Source organism: Leptosomus discolor, chromosome 2, assembly GCF_034619465.1.
Source record: "Leptosomus discolor isolate bLepDis1 chromosome 2, bLepDis1.hap2, whole genome shotgun sequence".
NCBI classification, from domain to species: domain Eukaryota; kingdom Metazoa; phylum Chordata; class Aves; order Leptosomiformes; family Leptosomidae; genus Leptosomus; species Leptosomus discolor.
The window spans coordinates 91,407,200-91,431,138 of NC_141392.1; the positions used below are offsets into that span (position 1 = coordinate 91,407,200).

Genomic DNA, 23,939 nt, shown 5'->3' on the forward strand with positions numbered 1-23,939 from the left:
ATCAAACTGTGCAGGAAGAACTCAAAATGAGTAAATGAATAAGTTAACCTAAACCAAACTAAGCTCCGTATATAATTTATTCCTACAGGCAGAACTACTACTCAGATTTTTATCTCTATTACCACACTCTCTCTCGTACTTATCATACACAATTCCCTATAGTATATTCTGCATTAGATGTAGTAGCTAGGCTTAGTAAAAGAGCTTTGATTAAACAGGGCTACATGAAACAGCATTCTTTAAAAAATCAACTTCAGCTAGAAGTTTAATACACTGAAAACTCAGAGAGACTAGGAGCAACTTTTAATGAAAGAATTAATTAGAAAGAAGAAATAGAGCCAAAACTATCCTGTTTCAAGACAGTACACCTAGAGGTTTAATTGTGCTTTGCCAACTCAATTCAGGGATTGACACATGCCAGGAAATTCAAAATACGCAAGCTAAATCTTCAAAGGCTGCAAACGGAATCATGCAACTTAGGATGCCATCATTTACAAAAAAAGAAGAAAGAGAGACACATTTTTTATTCCACTTTCCCCATTTTCTTGCTCTATGCATTTGATTTCAATTTATTCCTCCCTGTGTGAACTGTTATTGAATCAAGCGAAAATAATAAATTCTTATATCATAGGAAGTTAAAATGGAGTGGATTCAAGAACAGTATTTCCTAAAACTAGTTTTAATTCCATAATGTTAGTGCTACATGCATTTCATATGTGTACTTCAGCAGGGAAGAAATAATTCTAAAAGATACACAATACAGATTGTGCTGGCATAAATTATCCTGTGCTCTGTGTGTGTGTGTGCGCAATGTGTTTACAGTTGTGGTTCAGCCCAGCAAGGCTATCTGGTTGCACATTATTTCAGCCAAGTCCAAGACTGCAACCCACAATGTCTTAATCCTAAATCTAATGAAACCATATAAATCATAGCCTGCCAAAGCATACTTCAGCTTCCCTTTCTGGATACTTCCAACTTCAGCAAAGCATTGTCTGCTGCACAAATCCTGGACATCCAAGCTTTGCTCTCTACCTTAACACCAATCCAGCAACTCATGCCCCTAACACTCAGTTCTAAACACACTCAGCTGCTGCTCCCTTTCTCCCTCACCACAAACCCAGCCCAGCACCTTATTCCTATATCTCCAAAGCCCCTATGAGTCTCAAAGGCATTCATAAGCTCACTTCTCACTCTTACACTTACCCAAGCCCACCGATGCACTACCCCCATGGAATTAGCTGTGGATTGAGAAGGCTACATCATCAACGCCTGCCTAAAACCAAGATCCCAGACTCCTAAGTTCTCAGCGCAACAACCCTAAATCTAGTTCTGTGATACCTTCCGAAAACACGTTCAGCTTTAGCTCATCACATTCTATCTCCAGACCTAAACTAAATCTGTATCAGAAATACTATCAATCTAATAATGAATAGGAGTTGCTACTGACACCAGTACTTCCCCCTCTGGACACAGCATCAGTAGCAGTTTGCTACCTTGCCAGATCAAGCCTTGAACAGCTAGGTAGAGTGCTGTCACCCAAAACCTAGAATAAGTCTAAGATAAGCTATGGAACCAGATTTAACCTCCTGCACGTCTCAGCCATGAAAACCTTAATTCCAACCCTAGCTACAAAACAAACTCCAGGTAGCCGGTCTCTTTCATCCCAGACATAAACCTACTCTAATAATGACTTGTACATCAGTTAAATCCTAGCAAGAAAAACTCTGCTTGTTTCTGAGCCAAACTTGGGACAGCAGCTCCTTCTGGATGTGGTGGCATTCAACACAGCTCATAAGCACTCAAACCCACACCACCACTACAGCTGTAGCCTACAACAGCTTCAACTGAGGACTTAACCAGGGAGTTTGTTCTAACACCAACTCTAACCTGATTAACAGTGAGCTAGCTGAACAAGTGTAGTCTGCTTGGTCATGACAAACACTCCTAAGCACAGCCTTTCAAACATTTCCCTCTGTGGTGAGGATCTTATCTTAGGATCCATCCTAAACCTAAACCCTATTCTAACCCTAAAACTAACTCTAAATGCACTACAGTCATCCTTCCCAACTAACAACCTAAGCTAAGCCATATGGTCTCTTGAAAACCCTGAGTTCAACCCAAGCACAAACAGAACATAAACCAAAACCACTGCTTATCAAAAAAGAACATGCAAAGAACAAAAGTAGTACTTCTATGCTTGATGGCAAACCAGAGCATACTGCAGAAGAAATGCCACTCTGCAAGTGGCTATAACATCTCAGTGAGCTACATAATGAGTTTTTAAAAGCACTTTAACATTTCAGAAAGCACTTAACAAACATCAGTTAATCTTCCTGGTATTGTGATTTAAAGTAGTGATGGTTATGTGTAAGTCCTACAGGTAGATAAACACAGCTTCAATAGTTTTAGCAAAAAACCCCAAACCAATAAATGAGGTCCCAACGGGGCAAGCTCATGTTCTAAGTCATTATGTACGGGACTTCCACACACTTTCAGAAAGGCAAGTGTGTGTTAAGCTAAGAAATCCAAATATGTCGATGTGTCCTGTAAAATGAAAAGCATGTTTTGAAAGAAAGATGAAGTGATGACTTCACTAGTATCCACTATCATTCCATAGTTTCCATTTACATTTTACTATATTTAACTAGGCTCTTATTTCAAGACAGTTTTAATTATAAACTGTAATTACTCTTCCAAACAAAAATCCAGTGTATCAGTTATTTCTAGTTAGAAGTTCTAGGGCTAAAACTTCCCTTTTCCATTTTATGAAGATACGAAATACTAAAGCAGCAAATAAGCTGCAAAGCCATTGACACAGGAACTGTGCATTTATACTATATCCCAAAAAGCATTTAGTGAAGCTGTGTTAAAGCACATCCTAATAAAGTCTTTAAACAATTCTCCAAAAGAAAAAAAGAAAATCAGAAGGTAAATCTGTAACAAAATATTATCTTGCCTGTAAACTGAACTTTTAAGAGCGCATATGGTATATACACCAATTCACATAGACAACTCCAATATCCAAAAGCATTAAGGAAGTGGTGCTTAGTTTTCTGTAACATCATTCTGTTTTGCAAATCACTGTCAGTAAGCAAGAATAGTCTATGAAGAAAGGAGGTTAAGAGGAGCATTAAAACTACCTGTTTGGAAACACAGATTAAGTAATAACCAAATGGTCTTCCAGACCAGCAAGTATACCGCATATGCCGCAAAAATCAGATGCTTCTTCCTTATTCTCGTTCTGCTTTCAAGCATGCAAAAGGATTAACTATGCTGTAAAGAAAGCAATAGGAAAAGGACAGAACACAGAGAATAAGGAAATAAAAGCAGCAGCAACCCAGATAAGCTTTCATGGCACTTTTTTTTCTTTGCTGTATCAAAAATTCAAATAGGTCATTTTAATTTATAATCATGTTATTTTTGGGTTGGTTCTTTTAAAATCCTGGATTTTGTGCACAATCTGAAACAAGAAGATTTCCAGAAATATTACTTACTTGTTGAGGTATGATACATTCTGATTTCTGTAATTAAGCATGTTTCCTTTTCCAGTATTATGTTTCCATGAATGACATGACACACTAACCTTAAGAGCAATAATTCTCTAGTCGACAGTAGAGTTCTCCTCATGTAATTGATATTTGCTGCTTCTATTCCCAAACACACCTGGTTTTCCGATTACATGTCATCCTTAATTTTGCCAAGCACCCAAGTGCAGTCAAATCCCTGCTATCTTTTAGCTCTGTAAGAATACTCCTAAACTCCTTTCTCCTTAGCATTATCATTTTATGATATTATGAGAGGGAAGAGAAAAACTGCATGAACCATCTAGTCATTTTCCAGTTCTGACATGTATGCATCTTAAAATCTAATCTGTAATAGGGGATGACATATGCAGCAAAAGCAAGTATATGCTTCAAGGGTGTATGGCACTCTTCTGACATACACCGTGTCTTGATTGATTCTTTCACTCCTGCCTTTCAAGGGAGAGATTTATGTTTTCACAAGTCTGTATCTCCAAACCAGATATATATCTATGAGACCAAATGCAGATCCACTGCTTATTCTATCCAGATGTTGTTTCCTTTGTTACCAGTAGCATCAGCAGCCTCATGGAATTAAAAAAAAAAATCCTACATTTACCTAGAGCACTATTTTGCAGCATCTTTAACCACTGACAATTTGAAACACGTTACAATCTGTGCTTACCAGCATAAGAAGGAATGAAATGACATCTTAAAAAGGATGAACAGATGTCCAGATACAAGTTTAATTATTTTCATGAGGTCTACATGGCATCATTCTCTTTTCTTTTACCTGGCTGAAGTATTAGTAGCTTGATCTGTTAGTAAAAGTCAACAGTAGTAACCACAAAAAGCCAAATATGCTGGATATCCATTTTAGTAGTTTGAACAACAGTGGACTACAAAATGCATTTAGCTTTTCTAGTTGCATAACACTGTCAGCTATTTTTTTTCTAATTAACGATTTTAGCCATTTTCTACCATATTTGGGAAAAAATAATATAGCTTTTTTTCTAACCCATAAAAAAGTTTTATCACAACATATATAAACTTATGGCTGAAGAGATTAGACATAGTGCATAAACGAAGTAGACTTCTTTGAAAGAGGAGCTTATCTGAAGAATTCTCTACATCACATCAGACACACCCACATTTGGAATAAAGCATGTGGTGGCTAACCCTACCTGCCCAGAGTATCCACTGGATACAGAATGGCTGCATGGAGAAAGGCTTATGAAGACAAGCCCTGACACCAATAGCTCAGTTCTTAGCACTTTAAGCCTTCCTTTATCTAGCTGGACACAGCTCCAGGCAAGATCCATTTTCCCCGATGGACTGATTCCCAACTGAGCTACTCTATCCCGAAGTTTGCAATGACTCTAATTTGCAGATCTACTAGAATAAAATGGCTCTCCATCCACAGGAATATTTCAGCCCTTCCTTTGCTTCCACATAGAGCTGTCGCTGTGACATTTCATTGACATGACTGTTTGCCACCGCAGTGCTGAATGGCAACAAAGATCTCAGAAAATGCCCCCAAAAAACCAACCAACCAAACAAACAAAAAAAACCCCACACTGCATCTATGCTCCTCCTTGTTCTTTTTCTTCCTAAACACACTGCCTGCACAGACTGTTAGTTTAACAGATTTTCCTATTTAGATGCATCAGACACACCATTGCTGAACATGGGTTACAAGAAGTTCCAATACATGTATCCTGCACCCCAGCTCATCACCAGTGTCTTCCAACACTGTGTACACTTAAAGAATTTGAATACCCGGGAACTAAGTTAACTTATTAATTTTCCTAACTGAAATATAACTTGTTACAAACATCCAATAAGGTTACTTACGCAAGTTCGTCAGTGTTCACACAGAAGTACAACTTGCAGGACTACCTGTTACAAGTGTTCTGCAGGACCAGGCCTTTCCTGGCATAACAGCTCTAGCCCAGATCATCCAAGAGAGATCTTCAGAGAGATATGATGGGATTTTCCTCCCTTAACTTTAGAAGTCTACAACATAAATATCTACATTTCAGATGATCAACTTAACTGTCCTTCCTCATAGCCGGAAGGAAGAGGCAGACAACTCTAGGGCCAATTATCACAATCACGTACATTCAAAATAGGCTGGGCAAGAAACGCCTCTTTCCCTCCCTTGGCTATAAAGGATAACTAAAGTAAGCCAATCATATTGAAACATCACAGAAAACTGAAGTTAAGTGAGACAAATGTTGACACCGTATGTCAACCTTCTTTGGCTCATTAGAGCCCGATTCTCAAGAACTTAAGTAACATTCAACAAAGCCTTGGAAATATCTCCACATCAGCAAAATTTTTTAGTTAACCTTAACTGCCTGGTTAACTTTATAAGAAGTAGACAGCAGTTTCTACTACTTACATCTAAACTAAATAGGATGAATCCCACCCTGTATTCTGTGTCAATGTCTAATCACATCATTCATTTCAGGAGAAAAGTTAGCACCCACATTTGGATTCGAACTTAATGCTTACATATAACATTAAGAATTACATGTAAGTTCGTGTCTTCATTTTTAAAAAAACCCCAATTATTCAGTGTACAGTGTTTGTGATAGAAATAAAGTTTTTAAAATGGAAAAATAGTATACAGAAAGCAATGTGAAATAAAAACATAATGCTAGACAAGCTATGTATCAGCAATTACTAAATAACAGGGCTTTCCAAAAACCTCCCAGTATGTCTTCCTTTTTCTATTTTCAAATCTGTTTTCTGGCTTTTATCTTTCTTTTTCATAGCTCTTGGAATTAACACGTGGGGGGTTAGAAATTGGCACTGAATCAATATGTGTTTTCCATTTCTAGTCCTCTGTCTTTGAAACTATTATCATAAAGTAAGATCTGCTATCACAGTGATGAGCTCAACATTCGAAAAATAATCCATTTTCCACAGTATCATTCTGAAATCTTAGTATCTTAAAATCGTATCTGCTCTGCATTAGAAATCCAACTGGAGATCAGAAGACTTCTATAGGAAGATAAGGTTCAGTTACTGTATTCATATAAACTGTATTTATGAAACACGAAAGATTCCTATTAGAGATAAAAATGAAAAGTACACATCCAACATCAGTAAAAATTAAGGGATCCAACAGAGTTTATATTAAGATGATTTGCCTAGAAGTCAGTATTCTGATGTCAGCAAAGTGCTGAAATATGAGCTTCACTTTAAGGACACAATGAAGTAATTAAATGAATTAAAGCAAACTACTAACTTGCTTGAGAGTTTACTACCGTAAAATTCATCTTAATGCGGTGAAAAATCAGGATAACTATACTGTTTTACACGCTACCTAGCTGCTTTTATTCTCTACATGTGGGAATATTGGTCCAAAATGTTAAAAAAAATCTATTATTCAGATATTTCACATTAATTTCTCATATTCTAAGATTAATGGATTTAGCCAACTAGGGAACAAAATAAAAATATTCAGAGTAATCTCTGTATTTTTCTGGTGTAGTTCATTAGATATACTCTCCTACAGTCAACTCTCCTCCAGTGAACCTATTTTTTTAATTTGTAAAGCTAGGGACATAGATAGCTTTTCAAAACTGAGTGCCATAGACAGATCAGCTTGCTCCAAGAGGACACAGATACAAACTCACCAAAACCAGTCTGAATTTTAAAGTAAAAAATTTTCAGTATTTATCAAAGGACGTATGCACAAACCTACATAACTTGAGCTAAGCATATTTCCTATTGAAAAAATGACTGATTATAAAGTTGCATATTCTGGAATGCAAATATTTTAGAAACTATTTGTAGTTTAGCTCAAGCCTTAATAAGAAAGTCAAAATAAAAGTGTTAAGATATCTAGATGATTCACTTAGGAAAATTAAAAGGAATTTTGTTTTCAATCGAAGTCAGTGTTGGAAAACACCTTCAACTTCAAAAAAAAGTACAATTATACAAAAATAAAACATAGAAATAAGCTTGGATGAATAAACTATTTTGTCAATTTCTGGTTTTCACCAGATGTTTAAATTTAATTGCAAGCAAATCTGAATACATGCCTTAGATTATGTCTGTATTTCTCCTATGCGCCAACAACAACAAAAAGAAATAAATAACAAAACAAAAGGAAAAACAGGTATTTAGACACCTCTAATCATAACTACAATTCAGAGTCCCTGATTTGATTGTTTTAAGTGAAAGACTTGAAATGCCTTTGCAATTAACAGCAGTTTTGCTTAAGTAACAAAACACAATTAGGATACTTCTCAGCTAATTAAGTTTGATTATATGAAGTATTATCCTTCTGCAAATTCTAATGTAAGTATTTATGAAGAATTTTTTTTTAAAAGTTGTCATCATTTGGTATATTTCAAACTGATACATATTGTTAGTTTTGATTCTAACATAAAAAATATTTTAATCCTTTTTAGAATGACACCTACCAAAAGTTATGGTACGCAAAGTCAGAAACATTCAGAAGCAGGTCTGTAAATCAGGCTGTCAGAAATACTAGATTTTAGTGTCCTATTGTGATAAGTAGAAAGGTTTTTGTTAAATAGCATTTCCAGACCTTTCTACTTATAATGGCTAAGATTAGCATCAAGCACAAATGCAAGGTAATTAAAATGAGACAGATAGAGGGCTGCAGGTAGCAAAGACTTAACCTGAAAAAGGATTTGGTCCTGAAGCTGAAAAGGTCAAGTAACAAATGCATTTTACTGTCCTGAATTTCAGTCCACACATACTAAGTATGAAGAAACAGAATAAATTTACAAGGTCAAAAACGTCTGTCTTTCTTTCTTTTCAGTAAACAAGTCTCTGTTCCCCCAGAAATTGTCTCTCACAGTACAGGCACCTTCTTGGCAGCGCTAGATACAACTTTCTTCAGTTGCTCCAGGAAGTACAACTGAAAGTTTCCATTTCTTGGCAGTAGGGAGAAGCAGGGAGGGGGGAAAAAAATCAAGCAGAGTGATAAGATTTCCCAGAGGTAAAAAACAAAAAACAAACAAATGAAAAAGAAAAAAAAAGCAAAACAAAGCAAAACTGCTGTACCATCAACTAGGGGTATCAAGCCGCCCTAGTGAGTCTAGCATTTAAGCAATTTATCATACCAGCTGCGGTATAAGAACTGTTCAGTGACTACCAGCTTCTCTATACTTACGTATGAATCAAATCTTCTACTGTCTTCCCATAATATACAAATTACACTGCCAGTAATAAAACAATTTGCCATTAAGAGAAATCGAAATCACTTGTATAGTTAATCTTTTACGGTTAAGATCATAGGATATTCATTTACATCCATTTTCTCAACTGCAAGTTACACAGTTTTGTAATCTCTCTCATTATGATCTTAAAACCAAATGCATAATTCTTTCCAACATAAAGCAAAGCTAAAAGAGGAGTCAAACTTCTCTTAGAAATTTTTAGGAATAAATTTTATGTACCATATTACGAAAGCAATACTTAAAATAATTACAGTAGGGCAAGGTTGAGTAGTACTGTAGTAACTAACTCAGCAAAGTGTAACGCTGAATGTAAGCTTTTCATCAGTGTGGTGCACTGAAGAGTTCTGTGTTGCCAGTGGCAAAGTTCTGCTGAAAGGGGGGATAACTAATTCGGTTAAACAGGTGAGATTTAATAATGTTGAAAAAGAGCAATTTGTTTGAAGCTAAAACCAAAATTTTTTCTTTTTTAATTACACACTTCCTTACCCTTACATTTGTTTAAAGTCTGTTGCTTTTGGCTGCCATCAATAACTCTGGTATGCCACTAGTGACTTAAAATAAGACACAGCTCATTGTCTAATTCTTTCAAAACTGGCCTTTCTGAAATCTTTTCAGAATATAATCCAAACATACTAGAAATTTGGGTTGGAAATCAAATATTCCCTCTCCACCAGTCAGAACTTACTCCCATATCACAGCCTCGAGAGAAAAAGAATAAAGTTAAGATGGCTTGAGCAACACTTAAAACATTTGTTAAACTGGACCATCACTAGACAGACCTACGATGAATGTTTTCTACATATATCAATGACTTTATTTGCCACCAAATAAATGGCTGCATGCTTTTTTGTCATTGAGCCTTCTAGGATAGTGTACATTCAAGTCATAATCCCAAGTGAAACTGAACAGTTTGCATTAAATATGTACCACCACACACAAATACACGAAAAATCTATGAAAAAAACTCAATTTATTTCATACATCTCTTCTCCAAATGCTAAAGGCACATCCACTTACTGTCTCTCTTTTTTTTTTTTTTTTTTTTAAATTCTACTGGGAAAAAATAACTTAAGAATAAATTTTACCAAAAATATTATCAACATTTTATTCTGTTCTTCATCTCCTACTCATTGCAACAAACTAAATGCTACCTTAAGTGCTGGATTACTTTTGCATCATGAAAATTAGTATTATAATGTGAAACATGAAATCTAACTCTGAAATAAAATAATGCAACTTTCTTTCCAGTTTGAGCTGGATAGACATAAATTTTGGGGGGTTCAGATGAATACCTAAGTTGTTTTGCCTGCATAACCAACCATTTACATGTTGCAATAATTGTTTTAACTAATTATTTCAAGTATTTTCAAATCATATAGCATGATCTTAAAATCTACAGAGTATATTTATTACACAGTCTGATAATTTTACTTTTGTCCATAAGGAGATTTTCATTTATTTTAGATCTCTTTTTTTGAATCTGCTATTCAAGTTAGGTGCTAGCACTTTCTGAGTTCTTAAACCTGCATATTCTATAGATTGATCCATTTATTTAATTTTCTGAAACAACGAGATGCAGACAAAACACTTCCCAACACCACTCTTCGGCCATTCTCCGAAAAGAAAAGACGACAGTACCTGATGAGCCTGCAACAGCTGCTCAGCAAATTGACGTACTTCTGACAGTAGAAGAGAGATTAAAGAATTTCTTAGTATGTTGTTCCTTCCTAGCAAAACCAGCGTGTGTGATACAGCATGCAGTGCCTGAAACTTAAGAGAAATAACAGTGAATTTAATCTTTCAAAATACATCTCCATCTTTTTTTTACTCAAAACAATTACCTTAAACAGAGATGGGATTTACACATTAAAATTTTAAAGAAAAAAGTAAAATTCAAAATTTTAGACTTTAAAACTCTATTAATTACATATGAGATCTATGAGAAACCCACACTCATTACCTAGCAACTTTCCTTTCTCAAAAGATTAGCACTACAAGAAACCGTTGCATGGATAAACTCCTCCAAAAGCGTGAACTCCCCAGGAGACAGCTTTTCACCATTACTGTCATCATGCCCATCTGCTGTCACAGAAAGTGGGTGACTACCCTGCACAAACCGTAATTCTGTTTGTCACAGGTAGACAAATGAACAAATGAATTCTTTGAAATTCAAACGCATGAGCAAGCGAAGAGCTACACTGGAGTTTTCTGTCAATAGAGTCATCAGGAATAAACTTGATTAAATGCTAACTGATAGAAGGTACATTTTATTTCCCAATTCAAACCAAACAATTCACTTTCACGTTGTTGTTTAACAAGTTGTAAGCACAGCATTTCTCCTGAACCACATGAGGAATGTTAACTTACATGAGAATTATATTAGTAATTTTTTTTTTCTCACCATCACTTCTATCAAAACAAAACAAATCTGTTTTGCTCCCTGAAATGGAAATGTGTAGCTATTATGTAATGAAACATACCGCTCTACAAAATAAACATTACATTATTTCACAAAACACTATTAGAAGTAATTATCATTTCTATATATAAATCATTTCTATATATAAATGTGTTGGAGATTTGTCAAAGAAAAAAGTAATACATATTAAATATAATTACTACAATTTATATTTTTATATAAATTTATACCCCTACAACATTAATATTCAGTATCTCTTTGTAAATGAGTATTTTGGACTGACAAAAGGATACTCTGACGCAAATTTGTATGTCTAAGAATAACTACCATGTCTTAATCACTCGAAAGCAGATCACTGCATCCTATTTATTGCTCTAGCCAGCTCAAATGTATATACACACACACACGAATAAAATTACCTGCCCACTATTTACAGGCTTGCATAGGATGAATCCTCTTGAAAATCATTTCCAAACACATGAAAGGCAGAAAGGTGATCCAGAAGTAGTAGCCAGCATAGATTTGTTAAGGGGAAACTGTATTTAACCAAGCTGATAGCCTTCTACAGTGAGATGACCAGCTGAGTGGATGAGGGGAAAGCAGTGAGTATTATTTACCCTGACCTTACCATGGTTTTCAACACTGTCCCCCCTAAACTCATTACTGACAAAATTTTGGGCTAGGTAAGCAGACAGTGAGGTGGACTGAAAACTTTTGCTGTAAAAAAATGTTAACTAGGCAGCTTCCCATTTACAGTTACCGCTTGTCTGCCTGATCAGATGGTCAAACTGCCCTGCCTGTTGATCCAATGCCTATTTACCAGCCTCTTACAGCTGAGTTTGATCAGCTTGGTTATCATCTGCCCAATGAGACAATCTCCTATTCACACTTATAACAATCAAACTTTAATAAATCTTTGCTGTTAACCAACTCACTTTAGCATGTAATCCCACAACAAATATAACAAGAAAAATATAAAGGACAGACAAGTCTTAGATTCAGAATCAAATCGGCAGTCAGAGATACAAAGTGAACTCCTCATATTGAAGAGAAATCATAAATTGTACCTACATAACTGAAAATCTATGAGATTAAAATCATTCATAAATGCATACACCAAAGAGTCTATTAAAATGAAGTAAGAATAAAGGTGAGATAAAAGTATGCTTCTGAACAATTAAAATGGTATGGAATGATAATATAATGCATGCACCTACACATGCTTTGAGGATATATGAATTAAAATCAGACTTATGTATACTGGAAATGTACACCCTTCCAAACAAAGCAATGGCTCCCCTTCCTAAAAATAATCTATACATTTGCAGTTTTGAAATATCTTCCATAGTTTCTACTAAAACTGTATGCCAGAAACAAAGTTTGCAACACATAGTGGTTCTGCCTTGAGAGCGTCTACGTTCCAAAAGGGTAAAATTGCTTCAAATCACTACTCGAAGTTTAAACAATGTTAAAAAAATAGCACATTTTTTCATTAAAGCCCACACTCATTTTTACTTCTTTTTATAAATTAAGGATAGATACATATTTTAGAGTTCTATATTTTCAGAGTGTAATATTGAGTATACTTACTAATTTGCCTTTGGCAAGCAAGCAAACTAGACAATTCAGAGTACTTTTTCAATGCTATCTCTCCCAAAGAACACACTACATGTATATATTTACACACAGACACGATTATGATTGTTCCTTTTTAAGCTCTCTTCTATTTGCTTACAAGATTTTTAGACAGTGAAACAATGAATTATTGTTTTTTGTAGTTATTTATGCTAACAGCTGAGATTTAACTACAATCGGATCTTTCAGAAAATTTCTGTATCCTTTCTAGTTTGGCATGAGTTAACATTTTCTAGTCAGAATTCTGTAGGAATAGATAACGGGGAATCCTCAAATTTAAAGCCTGAGTCTCTACTTAGGGAAGTAAACAGGAATTTTGTAATGATGGTACTTAGGGTTCTTGAGATATGTGTATTGATCCCACTGGAAAATCCCACCTGATAACTGATTTATTAAAGAGTATGGATTTAATATTGTATTTTGGTGGATCTCTTAGTATATTTTTAATAAAATAAGGAGACAACAAAGAATTAAGGTTAAAATACTGCTCTCAGACTGTATGCATTAAATGCATACGGAACAAATATTTAGCATATAAGCAATAAATCTGTAAATAGCTATCAAAAGTAAGACTATGTTTCAAAGCAACGCTCATGTATTGCTAATTAAACTCTGGAAGCATTTGAACTGATAATAGTTCAAATAGTATGCAGTTTCATTAAAGATAAAAGCGTATCTTCAGGTCTCAAATCTATCAAACGTTAAAAAAGGAACGGAAATCTTTTAATCCCTTGGGCTTGCTTAATGGTATAGATGAAATAAAACATATGCTCTTCAGGGATTATCAAGTAAAAGCAGTCAGAAAATTAGATTGTAAAAAACATACCATCAGAAACACAAAAAAAATGGAGCTTGCTTCATTGTGCAAGAACTGCATCACCTGTCCCTAACCCTCCTCCCACACCCCTGTTTCTGCTCTTTCCATGTTCCTCAGGATGCAGAGCAAGAGAGAGTAATGCTGTGCCAGTAGCTGAGAAGGTTGTGTGGACTGTCGACCTGGCTGTTGCCAAAATTAATATATAATGTCAGTGTTCTGCTTTCCTCAAGCATACTGATTTGGTCTCTCCTACACCCAGCCACCAATTTTAAAGACTACTGGAAGTTATTTTTGACGTTCTACTTCTTTCCAAGTAATTTCAAGTGGGCTATCAGCTTCAAAAATTACTAGTAGAGGAAAAGACTGACAAGCAAAACAAACAGCACACTCCCATAAGTCAGGATAAAAATCTTTACTTGTTTAGAATTCATTTATCAGAATGAGTTAGGCTTTTCTTTAATAACAGTCATCCAAAACTTGTGAGTATAACTCCTTCACGAGTTGCACAATTCACTACACCCTGCAACTATGAAAACTGCACCTTAGTTTCTCTTTCACTAGGTTACAGCTTTCATGCCAAGTAACTGCTCTCTTCCCCAAATGACTGGCATATCTGGAAATACAGGACTAAGGCAAATAATTATTACAGGCATCCTCAAACTGCGTGGTGTTAAAAACAAAACAAGTGGTTTTGCCTTTGAATTCACATCACTCTTGCCCTTTGTCCATTCAGTCCAACCTGACTGCTACTCCTAACTCATAGATGTCAACTGAAAAGTTTCACTTTTATACAGAGAGCATTATTACCCTTTATCTTACTTTTACATTGTTTCCTTTGTTAATTAGACAGTTGTCATTTATCTCTCCTCCTGTTTATGCTGCAGTATCTCTCCTATCTTCAAGTCTTAGGATTTGATCTGTAAGCCTCATCTCAAGTCTTTGCTCTGCCCTTACCACTTCATAATCTTGTTCATGCTTCTCTCCACTCTTCTAAACCTGATGTTCTTTGCTTGGACCATCAGATAGCTTCACTGCTGAAAGATGCCTTTTATATTAAAGTGTTTTGGTGCCTTTTTGCAGAGCTTCAGCTGAATAACATTCTTGACGGACTGTGTGATATACAACAGAGGCAGATCTACTTGCAACATGTTCGACTGCATGCACCAAAAATGTTTACAAAAACCAAGATAAAATGCAAAAGGGATAAATTTTTTTTAATTTTTTTTTAAGGAAAGATTCAGAAAAGGCAAAAAAATATAATTAAAATTAAACCAAGATATTTCAGTATCTGGGAAAGAATTATTGTAATACAACACCTGCATGCTGTGTAGAGGATGGAGATGGAGAAACAAATAACCTGCGGTCAGCCCACTAAATATTCTGAAAACCAGAACACTTTGATGAATGATGCTGGAAAAGCCAGAAATGACAGCAGTAGCTATCACGGTACTTACTGAAAGAAACGTACAACCTACCGGCTTAAGTACAGCTTTGTTGAATTTTTGGAGTGAAGGGGGAGGGGCGACGATCTCCATGGAAGTGTACTACACTAACTCCTGCAAGTCATCTTTGCTGGCCATGAAGCTGGTATGTCAGCCTGGGAGTGCGAAGGTGCAATTTTTTCTGCTCACAGTTTGAAAATATCTTTCTTAGGTTTATTTTTCCATGGTTGCATAAAAGTGACTGTCTGATTCACTGACCAGCATGTTCCCTCTGGCTCCATATATGCTTTTATCCAACCCTATACCAGTTCTCTAGTGAAACATGCAGTAATTAATGCACCTGCTCACTTCTGTCCACAGGTTAAACTAAGCTAAGTCAGCTACTGCTCCCACATCATCAAGATGGAGAGCGAAGAGGCTGCAGAAACTGCTGTGAAGGAGAGACACACTTGCAGACACCTTCCTATTCTCCCCCCACCTTTACTGCTTACTTACTACACCACCAAGCCCACTGGCAGAGGCAAATTTCCCAGACTATTTCCTAGGTGTTTCCCCTCTCCTTCCCAGTACAAGAGAAATCTGTTACTGCTGAAATAAGGACAGACTCACACCAGACCCATCACAGTCACAGAGTTTGCACTACCCTTAAGTGGTATGTCCTCTGATTGACTGACCTACGCAAAACCTTTCCCCTCCTCTCCCTGTCAAGTATAAAGTACATAGCACAACTTGCTGCTACTTCTCTAGCTGCTTTCTTATCCAACTACAAAAGACGAAAGTATTAAAGAATGTCTTTTTCAGTTTCATCAATATTTTTCTAGTATGACTTCCATAGCAAATGCTTTATTGAACACCATAGATAAAACCTACCAAATCTCCCATCTGTAAACATGCTTTATTTTACAAAGGATGCTCTTACATTGTTCTGCCACAATTTACCTCTGGTAAACTTTTGCTGCATTTTATATCATTTATCTCTAAGCCTTTAATTATTCTTTTAACTTAGATATAAAGCTTTGTATGTTATTGAGATAAACTGCTAACCAGGTAACTTCCTCTTAACCTTTACTTTCAAACACAGAGCATGCTGTATTAGAAATTCTACAGTTACAATAATACCATCTCTAAGTCTTTCATTGTAAACTTATTGCACTTTTTTCTTTCAGTTTCATAGGATAAAGACTTATCTTGTCTTTCCCATTTTGAGCATCTTACATTCTCCTGAGTTGGATAATATATATAAAACAATGACACCTAATTGATGGGATAAAATACATATAACAGACCCTGTTGTGAGTTTCTGGGGTGGCAAAACGACCAAACAAAAATCCCCAACCCAAAACTAATGTACAACCTGGATATCTTTAGAGGAATTCAGGGCTGCAAATCACTGTCACATTTAATTTAGTGTTTACCTCAAAATGGTAATATCAATTTCCACACACTAAAAATAAGTACCTTGCTTATACCAGCTCACCCCAATCACTTTTACAGAAAAGGCAACACTTTCCTTCAGGGCACGCAAACACACAAGTCATCAGTTCATCTGAAGACTAAGTACAAGCAACTGATATATAAAGAAATCCAGCTAATTACTAAAGGCATCAGTTTTCACCAATAAATTTACTTTATAAGCAATGCTATCTTGGCAAAGATCAACAGTATCTGAGTCTTCTTGGGATTCATTAACTAGGCATCTAAATATCTAATTCATCCAAGAGGCTGGATCCAGCATATATCGTCAACAGGAAGACAGTATCACTCCCAGTTAAACAGACAGCATTTTTAACAGTTGCCACAAACAACTCTGATGCTACTGCTGCTGATTTTTTTAATACCTATTGTAAATATTCTATTGATTACGAAGAAGCAGTTCCAGATACAAAGTCTTCCCTGCCTGTGAAATTAAAATTTGTATTACTCTTGATTCCTCCTTCTTAACTAGCCCTGGTCAGAAGCCTAGAGGAGTGAAGAACTGCCTATCTGCCTGCCGATGCTGAGTTGCCAAGCCTTGTCAATGGATGCAGAAGACAATAAGAAACAAGTGTGAGTTCACTCAGAGCAGAAGAGTTACAGATTCAAATTTTTAATCTGAGGACTGCTTAGAAAAAGTCACTGGATAAATTACAGAAAACAGGTATTCTTTAGCTTTTAGGTTTTTAAAGTGAAGAGTAAGCTGGCCATCCTTAAAAAAAATTCAGGGATGTAAATCAATGTCTCATTTAAGTGTCTAAAATTTAGAGACAGTCCCTGCAAATGAAAATGGATTTCAGTTGTTTATTTCCCAATCCTTCACTCTTCTTCCCTCTGCTCACAAGGTGCAAGCTACTTTGAGTATCACTTAAAGATGCCAAGTACCTGGCACGAACACCTAGGAAGAACACAGGTACCTTGTTTAGGGTTGCAGATTTCACTGCAGGAGTTGAGCACTAAAAAGTTAGGCAAGGAATGCTCAACTGTCTTTGCAACTGGCTGTAGATAACAGGCTCTATGGAGCTTACTTTTCATTTCTATCCTACCACTGCAACACAAACACACACCCTATTTGGGCACACAAAAATACGTTTCCTACAGAAGCATGACAAATTTAAGCCATGAGAAGAGGTTCATTAGTAAACAGGCAAAATAACAGAGAAACCCTAAGATTCTCATTATTAAAGTATGTACCCACATTTTAAGTAATGGTTGAGGAGTACTACCAAAAAACCCATGGGATATTCAGCCATCTTCAAAAACTAAAGGATGCAAAAGGTAATTTTCCCCCAAAGACAAAAAAATACATCTCTGTTAAAAGCAACAAACTGAATTTTTCCATGAAGACAAAGACAATCCTTACAGCAGGAACAGCCCTAGACCTCCATCTGGAATTGACCAGAATGGAACTAAAGAACCAGGTTAAGTAATGATGTGATGGAGCTAAGGTGGTCATATCATCCCTTTTAACAACGACCTACTATGATACCCCTGAGACGAAAAAAAATTTAAGTCCTTTTGTTCAATAACACGGCTAGAATAACAGAAAAGGAGGCCTGGATAGGATTCAAATGCTTTTACACAGGCATGATAAGTGAAGGACTGAGGGATGGGCTTCGATGTTGCTGTTTCACACAGTCTTGGCTGCAAATGCCAGAGATGCCAAAGAAGCAAAATGACTCTGCTAATGCGACACTACAGAAAGTTAAGAGAGCTCTGATAGAAAGTATTCACTGGAGAGAGACTAGGAACAGACGAAAGAAACAAGAAAACAGCTTTTGATACGTATTTCCTAACACATTCAACAAAACCAAGAACTTTCTGTATTCTTGCGTTAAGGGCCGCCCATACATTTAATTCATAAATCAAGAGAACAGCAAAGGCCTATTCCATTCCTTTTTCCTTCTCCTAGTGGAAACAATCTGTAATGCCCTGATTACAAACTAATTACTTGGATAAAAACAGACAATGACAGTATTCATTATCAGGGAAAGAGATAGTCTTGACATAACAGCATTACAGCCAGGTTGGAAACCATAAATAAAACTTTTTTGCCCTAATGATAAAAGAAATAATCCTGCTGACTTCATCCTGTAACTTTAGTGCAAGATGTATATCAGCTGAGGCTGGCTGAGGACTGAAGGTGGACAAAAGTCTGAGAGGCAGACAATATTCTCTTTCATTCATTCCTGTCAAGCTACTCCTACAATCCACTTTACTGAAGTAAACGAGAGTCAGTCAGTTTGGTGATTGCTTTAGACTTCAGTGACTTACAAGACAATAGATTTTGATTACCACTTGATTTAAATAGCTTTCTACATAGGGCAACAGATTGCTGAGAAAATTTGATTCAACAATCAAGAGATTCAAACATTGACTCTTTCTAGATCATAGAATCCTGGAAAGGTATTTTAATATTCATACGAATGAACTGCTCTTTCCCTATATAAGCAAAATTCTTTCGCTGATGAAAATGCAGCATGTCTCAAGAGCCATGATATTCCCCTTGGGACTCAATTAATTTAGGAAAACTGAAGCCCACTAAGTTTTATACTTGGGAACTAGCAGTGACATGAATAATTATTTCTAAATCTTATTTGTCCCCAAGCAGGCAAGACTTGTAAACTGATGAGTTAAGTACTGTCCTGGCAGTTGCTGACAAAAGATACTGCAAACTATACACAGCTGGGGCAATATATTGTCACCTACAACTAGTTGGAGCATGTATTAAATACATACTGTTGCATGTATTAAAACCATCAGAGTAAGTTTGATTACTCTCTTCCAGGCAATTTCACCCATTAATGAATCACAGAAATTGTATCCTAGGTAAGACAAGATTCAAAACCATGCTCCTGATTAATGTATACTTTTTCAATTGCACAAGCACACTTCCATACATTTCATTATATAATTGCCAATGAGATTTCTCTCTTTCTGCTTTTCACTGTACTACATTCCAACTTATTTCCAGGAAGAATTGTGAATCCTTTCTCACACAAACAACTACTACTTAGACTTCTTACGTTCACTTTTCTGCTAAATATAACAGTAATATTTGAGCATTTGCAAAATTTTACATAAAGACTTTTAGATGTAACATAAGAGAGAAAAAAAGAAAAACGGGCAGTAAAGTCCCAAACAGGGTAAGAAGGGTTCCTAGAGAATATGTTCATGTCTCCGTATCCATTCAGATACTGATAACGCAAAACCAGCTTCAAAACAACTACCCTAAAGGTAGGGTAGCCAATTTCCAAAGGGCACAGGGGTTAAAACAAAGGAAGGATACAGCACATAACTTTTTTTTTTTTGGCTTTGTTTGAACGCAGCAGGCAATTCATGACTCTTGACAGCATCTTCAAAGTCAGTATTGATGATTTAAATATATCATGAGAAGAAGCAAACCACCTTAGTTCACTGAAACACATCCCTTTTCCTTCTGGGTCTTGTTTGAGATTATGACTGAGGCAGAGCAGATGAATGAGGTATTTGTTGAACAGGAACAAGGCACCAGAAAGCAGTCTCTTTTGAGCACCCTACACAACTCAACTTTAGAATCCTGAAGGCAACATACCATTGTCTTCTATTTTACTGTTTTGACTAACTCCTTAAAACAAGAGGGCCAAGAAACAGACAGAGATCTCTACAGAACCCAGGGTGAAGGCCAGGATCTTCTGGCATATAATTGATGCATTAGGCATGCTCCAAATTACAGTATCAGCTGCAACTAAAAGAAATACAACCAGTGAACTGAACTTCTGTCAACAATGCTGATAAACTAGTGCGATACCACTAGGGATCACATCACATAAATCCTACATAATGCAGCATTGTGTGACTGTATTTGGCCGTGACAGCTTTGAATAGAGCTGAACTGCACTGAAAGACTACAGATAGAAAAGTATTTTTCTTCTATTGCCAAAGTAATAGATGAGACTCCCAACCCTTAACAACAATTGTTTTGAAGTTTTACACAGCTGTATAAGAGACAGAAATAAGACACATATGAAATATCTTAATTTCTGTTACAGAGATTTGATTTCTAAAGCTAATTCCATATACCATGAAACTACAGCCAGCCCAAGTTCACTATAGAAGGCTTCCAGGCAGACTCCAGGATGCTGCCCATGTAAAAGGAATTCAGTGTCCTCCCTGAAGTGCCCTCCCTACTGCAATGAGCTGTGCAAAACCTTCACCTGAAAGATAAAGCACACATGGTATTCTGAACAGCAAAGAGTTGGGAATCCCCAGTGCCTCCGAGTGTTGCATTTTTCCAATATAGGAGAAACGATCCCTTGTTCAAATACACCCTGGGCAACAGAGACAAACCTCAACAGAATAGGCACATCTCCACGCCAGTGAGCAAGTGATGCATCTAGGAGCGAGAGATGCACATTTTCTATGACCCTTTGCAGGTGGATGGAGATAGCTGTTGTCAAATCCCAAATGGGTAGATTAAGGAAAAAAAGAAAAATGTTCCTGTGCTTCCTTTCTGAAGGAGAAGAGACAAACTTTCTACTCCACTGGAGCTGTAATTACCCACCATAACTCCTACAGACACTTTCCATGGGAAGCATTTTCCCATTTTATCAGGTCATAGAGAACAGTCCATTTGAAAAGTAGAGCTGGTGGCTCCGCAAACTGAATACAGTCTCACAGAGTTTTCTTATACACTTGGGTCTGCTTGAAAGCAGGACTTGCAAAGAACTTGCATAAATAGGATAGAGGTTCTACTGACAGCGAAATGACATGAATGAACAATTTGTACATCTAAAGGCAACACGCCAACAGCAACACACCCATACAAACCTCCAGGAGTCTCAGCGCTGAGGACTCGAAAACTGGTGACAAGCAAAGCGCTTGCTCCGTAGCTCAGCAGCAACTATCACACATTTTGCAACATGGGAGCAACAGCTCATCTGCACCAGAATTAGACACAGGATCCTCACAAGCTTTTCTGTGGCAGCTGTATAGGGATGCAAGACAATGCCAACAGAAGGTACAGAGGCAGGCCTTAAGCAGATGATTTAACCTCAGAGCATTCATGCTTCACCCTTAGCAGTCATGACTTAAGGCCTCTTCTAGGTATTTCCAGAAAGCTTCTTCCAAAAGACTGTGTATCTGACAGTTACTTGCAGACTTCTGAGCTGCTCTCCAAACATGGAGGGAGAGGAGAAAAATTAAAAAGGGAACTTCAAGAAGCTACTTTTAGTTGTAGTTCTTTGATTTAAATGGGTTTATATTTTTTAATATTTCTTTTTATTTTACTCTCATATATTAAATTACAGATTTTTTTTCCCCTTTTGATACTGATGTCAATTTGGAGTTTCAGGTGAAAAATTATATCCAAAATGCAGAGCTTTAGGCAACTGAATCCAGGCAGAAAAGCTCCAAGTACATGCCTTTGCTGGTTCCTACAGCTTCCAGTGCTTTATAATCAGAAACATCTCAAACAATAGGACTCAACAGCTACAGCAAGTAATTCTGCGGCTGTTTTTCTTCCTTTAAATCTAATGTAGAGATAATTATCTCTTTTCCAATTCTCAAATGCTTAAGTTATTTGCTCTGCAAAATGCTGGGACTGCTTTTGAAGATGAAGTATTAAGTGTAATCCACAGCTGCTTCTCTCTGTTCACTTTTTGAAGGTGTTTCTCACAGCCCTTTGTCCTCCTTGACAGCTCCTGACAGTTTTAGAGGTAAGCATGGCAAAGGGAAAGTTGTGTCAAATACTGTAGCTACACTGGTGGGGGTCTGTACAAATGCTTTTTGACAGTTAGTAAGGTTAGATACAATAAAATTCCTAATGTTTTTATTCTGGAGGGATTTAAGCATCCTCCTGGAACGAAAATTCATAGTTTGCCACTCTTTCCAGATGACAGCCTTGTAATTAATGGTAATTTTATTTTAAACCTATAATCTTGATATTTCAATCACCACTTGAGTAAACAGTGATGATTAAAACTGAAGCATAAAGTGTCCCTGGGAGATATCTGGTACACAGCACATGAAGAATTAGTTATATAATTTCCACTACTAATTCTGTATTCTACATATTTATTTCCATATTCAATTTAGTTTAAAGAAAATCAAACCTCTAAAAAGGATTTTTCAATAAATCTTTATAAACATCGAAATTACTACATACATTTTCCCTTTTTCCCTAGAAATCTGGAAACTACCACAACTATTGGTTTATACAATTTTTAAACTCTTTGAGTCTGTTTGATTGAAGGTTGCCGATAGGAACGACTTAAGTCAATATTTTGGTGGAAGCAAGACATAAAACATCTCATAAAAAGCCATCTGTTTCAGTGAAGTCATTCAGAGAAAAGATCCCACTTGCAAATTATGTGGACACACTCCACCTTTCCTGAATGATTTATAAAAGCACTTTGCAGACTTGAAACATCCCTGATCTATCAGGATATTTTCTCTCATTTAAGATGTGACACCTCTCACATAAGCTTTACCAGGTTCCTCCAATCAACAAGTAATCCCTCTCTGGATAACCTCTTGGTTGCTCTCCTAAAATTAAGATTATTTTATTTATTTATTAACTTCCCATTCAGGTAGAGGAGCAGAACAGATGGAAACACTGGACATCATCAACTATGAAGAAGTCCTTTATGAATGCCTGCTGGAGTTTTCTTTGTTCTGTATCCTGCAATTGCACACAAAAAATAAAAGGAGTCACACCTGCATGACACTATTCCTGATACCACAAAAGGGTATGTATGCTCATATCCTTTCAAAACACTGGCCAGGGACACCTCTAATTAAAAACTAAGTATCACATCATGGTGAAACTGAGAAATAGAAAGCACCCTGAATTAGGGACACAAGGATCTAGTCCTGGAATATCTTCAGCACTCTTCAGTGAAGAGATCCTTCTGAATGCTTTCTAACCAAAATACAGGCATATCCATACACACCCACTCACCCCGCTTAGTTTGGTAATAAATATCAAACAAATGTTACTTTCTGGGGTAAATACTCAATACACTGGGAGTGGGATTAATTTTAAATTAAGACAAATGGGTACATCTGTCCACAGGTGTACCGATGTCCAGGCTATCATTTTGCTAAAGGCAACTTTAGAGCTCATGCCAAAATAGGGACCTAGTACCTGGTCAGCACTCTCTAGGCTCCATGGATTATAGGGATACGATCTTCAGTTACTGAAATGGTTGTGGAGTTACATGCATGCGGACACTAAATTGGTACATCTAAGTCTCAAACAACTGCACCATTGTGTCTGTTCCAAGTTACTCTAAAGACAGAATGAAAACCAAAAATCCTAAGACAGACAATGGACTTCATTACTTATGGGAAGTCTTGTGAAGACAGACTAAAGATATTTCAGTTGAATGAGGAAACTAAGGAGATGATGCATGGAACAATGCAGAA

General features: G+C 36.5%; 1 protein-coding gene across 1 annotated transcript in view; it reads right to left on the reverse strand.

Moving 5' to 3' along the window:
• MEI4 (meiotic double-stranded break formation protein 4) overlaps window positions 1-23,939 on the reverse strand; it is a 76,334-nt gene that overhangs the window by 29,258 nt on the left and 23,137 nt on the right. The window contains exon 4 of the mRNA XM_086460465.1: window positions 10,385-10,516. Within this exon, the coding sequence (XP_086316591.1) occupies window positions 10,385-10,516 (132 nt within the window). The remainder of the gene's footprint in view (window positions 1-10,384; window positions 10,517-23,939) is intronic.